General features: G+C 38.8%; 1 protein-coding gene across 1 annotated transcript; it reads right to left on the bottom strand.

Annotated features, from left to right (window-relative positions):
* Positions 1-1,058: 1,058 nt before the first annotated feature.
* Positions 1,059-8,041, bottom strand: LOC105671176 (odorant receptor 49b-like). Its single transcript, XM_067349098.1, has 5 exons — positions 6,965-8,041; positions 6,383-6,482; positions 5,917-6,012; positions 5,311-5,463; positions 1,059-1,512 (listed from the first exon to the last, which is right to left on the bottom strand). The coding sequence occupies exons 1-5, from the start codon at positions 7,768-7,770 to the stop codon at positions 1,489-1,491; spliced, it is 1,179 nt and encodes a 392-aa protein (XP_067205199.1). The 5' UTR covers positions 7,771-8,041; the 3' UTR covers positions 1,059-1,488.
* Between the last annotated feature and the right edge of the window lie 942 nt (positions 8,042-8,983).

Raw genomic sequence — 8,983 nt, 5'->3', positions numbered from 1 at the left:
TTAAAACAATTTGTTTTCAATTTCTTACCTTTGTCAGAGCTTGCAAGGCGAGTGAAAGATTTTTTCGAAAACTTATAAGAAAAAAAAGAAATCGTTTCCGAATTATTTTCAGGAGGGCTCGAAATCATTTCATAGCCCTAACACGGAACGTAATCAAGATTCTTCGACTTAAGCCACCTTAGGAATGGCGCGATCCACGCGGAATTTACTTCGAGGCTACAATGGAATTCAAAGATCGCAAAGAATTTTCTATATGAGTCCTCAACGCCTCTTCGCCGTCGACTCTTTATTAAAACGCCTCTTATCACATTCCAGAAACAAAGATACCGCCGATATATTCCTCCATCAAATTGCATCGCGTATATATTTCTTAACGCGATTAGCCGAAGAAAAATGTTCGGCATTGTCGTAATGAAGAAAGGAAAGAGAAAACGAAGCGAATATTCGTTCTCGTACAAGTGTGGCGATTATTAAGACGGGCGAATAAACTAGCCCCCCCGCCGTATAGAGAAAGATTTCGCGGAAAGTCGTTCTCGTTACCAGTTTGCCACCTGTGGAGTCGAACGAGAAAGCAATATAGAAATTCTAGGCAGGAAACGGGTTCACTTGTTGATTTTAGGAAACTCCGTAGAAAACACACGAGGTGCAACTTGTTGCTAAAGGAGCCGCCGCTAATCGGTTTCAGCCGTGCGGTTTTACGGACGGATAAACGATTAGCATCGAAATAAGGGGATTCAGTTTCGAGATCGTCATCATCGAGAGTGCTTACGAATATTGAATTAAAATTGCCCGGGGTCAACTTCATCGACGATCCAGGCCAATTATCTTGGTTTAATGATTCAGCGTTTAGATTGGCTGACAACTTAATTACTGCTGTAAACGTAGTTTGTGCAATAATTAATAATAGTTAATAGTTCTTGCGCTTCACGCCTCTCGTTCTCATTGCCTTCTCTGTCATTGTTTAACTTGATTACTCGTTATTAGTTGGAACATATTGGTTCGGAAATATCTTGTCGTATGCATTATGATACGATTAAAAGCATGAATAAGCATGGATATTCGTTTTTTTACATTTATTCCGATGGATTTATGAGAGAAATGTTGCGGTATGCTTATTGTGAGTTACATTGCATAATTTATAATACCCAAAAGGTGCACATTTTGTTTAGCAAGTTTATAAAAAATTAAAGCCCACTAGGAGTATGTTCCGTTTTGGGGTTTATTGACTTGAAAATCTTGATAATCGACTTGATTTATTTTAGTTGGGCTTATTTTCTATTTTTGTATATTTTCATTGTTACGCTTTAATGACGACGAAGAGTAAACGACGATGTTCCTTACTCGTAATTTACTTTTACCATCGCGATAAAAGTTTTGCAGCACTGTTATAAATTCTTCCGATGTATAACTAAAATAATTGAATTCGTTCGTGATGTTTGTTTCCTTTTTGCAATCGATTCTGGCTCGACAAATCTTGTAATCTCAATCTTATAGTCTGTCTTTCAGCGGAACCTGAATAATAAAGAAAGAGAATATATATGTAATTCTATAAAATTGAATATTTCGCATTATCAAACTTTTAGCGCAAGCACTATAAAAACAAAGCCAGTAAAAAGAACTTACATATGGCTGAAGATAATTTTTTAAGCGTATGTCAGAGCGAGCAAAATTAATTAAGTACATACAAGTGGAAAAAGTAAGAACAAAATATTAAAAAATTGCAAGTACAATTTCGAATTTCGCGAGTTAAGAGTTTCGTTTAACGAAATTCTTCGAATTCACCTAACAATTTATTTATTTCTGCTCACGCACGTCAAACTTTCATTAAAACTATTAATAATCTTCGATGACTAATGCGGCAGACGAGCACGAGCATCGCCGAGCACAATAGATGCCAAATAATGCATTGTGCGGAAATCGAGGAACTGCGAAAGACTCGTCTACACCCGGATGTATATAGAACGGAGCAGAGAAAACGCGTAATTGAATGATGCGCGAGTCGGATGCTCAATGAATAGAATTCAATGAGCCGACAGTACCTGCAAATGCACGGGGACGTCGCGAGTTACGATCCGCTCGATCTCGAACCCGACGTCTTAGCCGCGAAGACACTCGGGATGGTGTTGTCGGTAGTCGCGAATTTAATCCAACGGCAACGAAGCAGCGACTGTAGGGGAGTAGTTTCGTCCGCTTGGATATTTCGGTCCGCCGTCGGTTTTAGGGAAGAGAGCCTACTACATCTCGCTTCGATATCAATCATTTTGCAGAGGGATCGTCGAGTTTTGTCGCGCTATCAAACGTCGAGGGTAAATGGGATTAAAACGAAACGAGCACTTAACCTACGTATTTTGCTACGTACTATTTCTGCGTCGCGCAAGGAACATCGTCGTTGCACTCTTCGGGAAGATTTTTACACGAAAATCATATTTTTTTTTTTTTTTTTTTGTATTCGGAAGGGGATGGAAGAGACCGGTCTGGTTCGCTTTTGTGACCGCTGCGATTTTTTCGAGATAGTTTGCCTAATCGAGCGACGTTGCTCATGGCAACTGGCGATCGATTTTAGCAGTGCTATTCGCGCGAGAACCTTTAATCGTTCAATCGCGCCAGCCCGCAAAATCATTAACACTCCATCTCGCTCTTCCTCGCTCGCGAGCGGGCGAAATCAAGCGCGATGTACAATAAAGTCGAGCAAAATATAGTAAAATCATCCTCGAACTGTATGTTTTTGGACACATTTTGCACGGCAGCGTGGAGACTCCCTTAAAATGGCCAATGGCATATTGCGCAATTGCGCGCAATTTAATTTAAAAGAGAAAAAAAGGTCGCATTTTGAAAGTAAGTTGGATTGGCGCTCGACAGAGAAAGACAAGCGCGTCGATTCGTAATTTTAAATTTTTTTCCCGACGATAGCGGGGCGTCCCACGCGTGGAGATGATGTCGATTCGCTGGCTCGACCCGGCTTGGCGCCGATGGATTTCATTATCTCGAAGAGCCCGCGTTTTGAACGAACGAACGAGAGAGCGAACGGTATGCGAAGATGACAACGCGCGCTCTCGCGTCCGGTATCGTCGCTGCCTGAAAATCGTGGAATTTCTTTATTGTGCGGCATCGCGTCGAGAGGGTTCGTGGGCTTTCCTTACCCTACCGAGTTTTCCTGCGTCTTCCGTCCCCCCCTTTCATCCTTCCCGCCCCTCTCTTCCATCCTTTAACGCCCTATCTCTTTGCCCGCACCTTCTCGCACAAGACGATGCCGTCACCGGCAGATGCTGCTCTCAACCTGCACCGCTATAATTAATACGAAAGCGAACGTTCCTAGAAACGCAGTCGTAAGGTTAATTCAATTTGTGCGAAACGTAAGCGGTCTCTTGCTAAAGAGTGTGTCCAAAAAAAGGATGCAAAAACCGAACGAGTTTCTTTGCAGCTGGAGCTGTTGCGCCGAATTGTAATTCTTATCGCATTTAACGTTGGAGCGGTCATCTCAGGCGACACACGTTCCTTTTTTTTTTTTTTTTTTTCTTTTGTTGCGACGATCAAATTCGCGACGCGAATGATCTCCGGCGAATTAATTGGGCGATGCATTCGGAGTGCACTGCAAGACTGAGCGCTAGATCGCATGAGAATTAAGAAACTAGTTCTTGAGAACGTATCGTTGCCCAGTTACATTTATTTCGCGTTGCTCATCTTTATTTATAATTCGCGTTCGGCCAGCGTGCTTTACGAAAAAGAATTGAATGGGATCCGGAATTGACCATCGGTCTTGGGAGCCACTTCTGCCGTTCTCATGAAAGGCAATGAGCTTGCGCGATATCCTACGGGCGAATCTACGAGCCTGTCGTTTATCTGCCGCATCATTTCACACATTTTTTTCTCCCTTCGCTCCTTTAGCTTTCGCTCACGCTACCCGCTTCCTTAAGAATATTTATTTCACGCTTTCTATCTCGATTTTTTCGCGCAGAGATTTTAGTCCACGCAATACGTTCAACGCACAATGCTCTCTCTAATTATTTAATTTTTCTACGATATTTATCTGTATTTAACGTCGTGAAACTCCTCTCTATATCATTATTTGAATAGCCGAAATGTGGAGTTATATTTATTACGAAAATATGGTTTCGAACAAAAGGTATAAATCCTCCTCGGCGCTTATTAGCCGAAAAGTAAAGAAGCCACGTTTCTGTGAGAAGTTGCTAGGCTCGCTCGTTAGCACAGTAATGTCGGATCGAAGAAATTCTATTGCCCTCGCTATCAACTATCACGTCTCACTCACCTTACCATAAATATCATTCCTGAACAGTCCGTTTCATTTTTAATATCTCGGAATATATATTCAAAAAAAGAACTCGATAAAAGTTAACTCTTTGCGCCTTTAGGCTTTTATATCCTTCTGATTGTCGCATTATACTGTTATGTTATATTTTTATTCATTGATATTCTATGTGTATACGTTATTTATCTCACAATTAGATTCAGAAATCAGAAATATATGCGAATGAATCTTGTATTGCAATCGATTTAATCTTATTTCACATTATAATTAATATAGTTTTATATTATTTTATACATTTTGTATATGATATTCTCTTTTTTCCCATTTTTTTGCAGTCATTTTTAGGCTTTCTTTAATTTTCCTCCATATTCGAGTCCAAATTCGAGTTTCATGAATCGCGCATATCTCGCGCAGTCTTTCTGCAATTCTCACGCGGAATGGACAACACTCTGTTAACCGTCTTTTCCGCGAGAAAGATGCGGCGGACTAACTCTCGACACGTACGAACCAAGAGTGTAGCTCGGCAGTAACGTAAAAAGAAAATGATCGATGCTCGGCTTAAGCCAAGAGTTACATCGAAAGCCTTTCTCTCTCCGACATTTTCCTCGGATTAGTTTCCACGGAGGTTAACGCCTGTCTCGTTACTTTAAGCAATCGTAGCGGAGCTGTAGAGTGTCTCCGCAGCTAAATCTTCTCGGTGTCAACACTACGTGTGCCGATATAGAGCTAATCCGCGAAAACGCTTGTCACGCCTAATGAGTTCTCACTTGCGTTGTATTTCACTTTTTCTCAATGACATATATAAAACTTCGTTTCATATATAAATATTGTAACTATGATTAAGCACCAACATCAACAATGTCACACAAGCGCTCTTAATTAATAAAATATACAATTCTGATGAAATTTAATATCAATTCATACTGCTTATCATGGTGAAAAAAGACGCCGCAGATGATACCATCTAAAACGTAACGTCTTATCACTAAAATTATTTGTACTTAGCAATCAAAGTGCACACTTTTGTACACAAACGTACTTACAGATGCGAAAGTTTGCAAAGATAACGGTACGATGTACCCGGCGGTCATCTGTGCTGGTTTCTGAGATCTCATCGTCATAATATTTAGAGACCTTTTTAGTTGATAAAAGCGATACCACGGTATAAAGTATATTGCGCTTGCTACGGCTTGACTCTGTAACATAATCCACCAATGTTATTATTAATTGTGAAATCTGTATATGCATATATTTATTAATTATTCCACTGAGAGAACCACATGACAAAAACTAGAAAGAGACCCTAGAAGTGACAAATAAATAATTAATATCTTTCAGAGCCTCCTCTTCCTCTCAGTTCTTCTTGCAGTTCTTTAAGACACTCACACGCTTTTGCGACACGAATATGAAAATCCGTGCGATGACATTTGAGTTTCGTTCGAACGACAAAGTACGCATCGGGAGTGTCGTTTAAAACATCGTGCAATTTTTGTATTTGCGTCGTGAACGCGTGTGAGTGGCTTGAAGAACTGCGAGAAGAACTGAGAAGAGAAAGGAGGTTCAAGAAGGACATCGAGCACCGGCGGAGCAACTTAAGGATAAGTAACTTAAGAGTAATCATTTATTTGTTATTTGTACATTATCTTTACCTCCGTGAGAAGAACATCTGCCGGCCAATTACACAAAAACAGTTGAATCACTGCAATCGACAGTTGCGTTGTGTATTTAAATTTATCAGGATCATCCTGTAATTATGTAAATTGCACGATTAGTAACATTAAAGATATTTATGTAAAATATAAATCAACTCGCATTTGCCGTGTGTTTTCGTGATTGCAATTGTGATAAAAAGTTTCGAAATATTTGAAAAATAATTCTTTATGTAACGCACCTACATTATTTTATTATATATCAAACGTATACATTTCTTAATGTTTCAATTTTCAAAGGAAATTTAGAAAGAGCTACTTTTAGTTAAATAAATACAAATAATTTAAAAAATTTTTCTTTTTAATCATATCTTAATAAATCGCTAAAAGCCGAATAAAATTTTATATAACACGCAGCCGTGCAATGCAATAATAATTAATAATGTAAGAAAAGATGACTTCTTACCCCCGCTAATTTAAATCCCACAAGAGAGATGTTATACGTACTGCCGAGCAGTTGCGTCAGAAAGATACCGGTGGTGAGCTTCTCAACTTCTTTACAAAATCTATTCGCGCAATGTCACTTGTTAATTAATTAAATCACTTGTGCAATGTATACATACACACAGAAAAATACATACTGTATTTAAGTAAATATTACTTGTTTTAAGTATTTTATAAGTTCATATATACGCAAATCAATCGTAAGTTCATCATAAGCATCAAATTTATTCAAAATATATTTTGATCTCAGTAAGTTTAATACTTTAATCAAGAATATTAAATTAGAAAAAGAATTCTATTTGCTTATTAAATTAACCAAATCTGACTTTTCTTCGATACAATTTTATAATATTCTTCACCAAAAAATAACTACTTCTTTTGAGTATATGATAATGAGTTTATCAAAAATTTGTGATGAGTATATTTTAAGACTATTATCAAGAAAATATTCTTTATTAAAGATAATTGTTACTTAAAAAAAGAAAAGTAAGCCGAGTAATTACTTTTCTTAGCAATAGAATGATATTTTTCTGTGTGTACGTACTGGAGCACCATTTGATGATAGTGTATGTAGATTGCGAGATCGTACTTCACATCGTTTCGCTTATTATTTTCCTCGAACGTTATTTCGAGAGACTCCGCGGAGGAACGCGACTCTTTCGAATACGCGCGATCGCTCAGGCTCAAAATTCGCGTATTCAGGACTTTGAAATGGCCGCAAACGGTTAGGATCAGCACCGGTCCGATCGTGTCCGCGGCGATACAGGTGAGCGCGACGTTTATCATACTGCACAATTGCATAGCGTACATTATCTCATAATAAGGCGACCGTGAGATCTCGACGGGACACGCGTACGGTAAGGATCTCGCCGTCGCGTTCGACGAATCGTCACGCTGGCCCATGAAAAGACTAGCGACGGCGTAGAAGAAGATTGTGAAAACACATCCGAACAGATAGTAATAAGTCAGACGTTTCGTCGCTTTCACGTAATCGCACACGTACTTTTTCTCGGCCGCGCTCAACGCCGCCCAAAGTTCCTCGCATATCATCAGCAATCGCTGAAATCTGTCTCGGAAAAAAAGAACGAATGTGAATCGCGCCTGTCCGCCTACCATCGACAGTATCATCGCAAACGACTCCATCCAGGTGTCTAAGTAAGCTGTGTACAACGCGAATTCGTAAATATACAAAATCGTGTACGCGAATAGGCAGCCGTAGGCGAGCGCGCTGAGAGCGTTCTGTGCGCTCAATCGGCGAATGCTTTCGTTCTTACGCGACACCACGCCGGAGAATCTCAGCAGCGCGATATTCACGCCGATAACACTCGCGAACGATTTGCCCGATGCCATTCTAATTAAGAGTTAAAAATCGACGACAGATGAAAATTGAACCGATACGAATTTCGATCTCGACTGCGTCGAAGCGATCGGGTTGTGGCAAAGTACGGTAGAATCGCGAGCCTCTTTTTTTCACTTTCGGAGATAATTGAAACGGCTAGCTTGCGAACATAAGTGAGCGCCGATGTGATGGGATTTGCGAGAAGTCTATAGGATTTTTGCATCTGCGCGATGCGAGCGTAGACAGCGTGCATCTTGTGATTATACCTAAAATAAACTTTTACTACGGAGAAAGTTTTCAGCACTATACCAGCAATTTTGCGGATTGAAATATCGATGATTGAGCCTGGCGAATGAATAATTGACAGTTGTCTCGGGGTTCTGATTGAACGAAGTTATGATATCGTGACGATGCAAGATGTACAACTTCACAGACGGACATAAAAGATTACGCTAAACACAGGCTTTCGATATGATTTTCTTCTCGCGTGGAATTACAAATCATTTCTTTACATGCGATTGAACTTGAAAGATTACTGCACTTATTTTTCTCCAAGAATTCTTTGATGCTATTTTTATTAATACAATAGCTAATGTAGCGTAACATACACTCAAAAAAATGATCTTGCAATAATAGCTAAAATTTTCTAGGTGTAAAAAATTAACTAAAACAGATAAATGATTAGCAACTGTTGTGATATTGCATATGTAATTACTTAATCAGTTTAGATGACAGAAACAGAATATATATCTGTATTGTTTGTGAACTTTAAAAAGAAAGTTTCTCTAAAGCGCCTATCTATATAAGATCAATCACGTGTTAGATCATGCAATGAATAACATTTAGCAATGGTACCTAAATTTTTCAGAAGCTATTGCTAGAACATTACTGCTATAAATTCTGTATGTGACAAACAATGTTTTCACAGATACGAAAAATAGCGATACATTCTTGTTGCGATATCTAGAAATCTAATTACATCAGCGAAATATTTTTTTGAGTGTACACAATATATCGGACGTCATAAATCATATATTTACGTTACATATTCTTACCTGCATTTTGCTCCAACTTTGAATTTTTTCTCCATTTCTTGAAATAATTCTTGCAATTACGCGATTTTCGATTCCAAGCATTTTAATTGATTCAGTTATTTATTATTATTCAATAAGACCGCACGACGTTTGTCTAATAAACTCGTATGTTATAGGTTATAGTTTGAAT

Source organism: Linepithema humile, chromosome 2 (genome assembly GCF_040581485.1).
Source record: "Linepithema humile isolate Giens D197 chromosome 2, Lhum_UNIL_v1.0, whole genome shotgun sequence".
In the NCBI taxonomy this organism is placed as follows: Eukaryota; Metazoa; Arthropoda; class Insecta; order Hymenoptera; family Formicidae; genus Linepithema; species Linepithema humile.
The sequence above is the reverse complement of the archived record's forward strand: the minus strand, read 5'-3'. Positions and strand labels throughout refer to the sequence as shown.

Bases quoted from the DNA above. Each gene is read 5' to 3' on its own strand.
- LOC105671176 (XM_067349098.1), bottom strand. From the start codon at position 7,770: ATGGCATCGGGCAAATCGTTCGCGAGTGTTATCGGCGTGAATATCGCG. The intron at 5,464-5,916 runs GTAAAGATAATG...ATTATGTTACAG, and splicing joins CAGATGTTCTTCTCACGGAG to AGTCAAGCCGTAGCAAGCGC. The intron at 1,513-5,310 runs GTAAGTACGTTT...TTTATTATTCAG, and splicing joins CTTTGCAAACTTTCGCATCT to GTTCCGCTGAAAGACAGACT.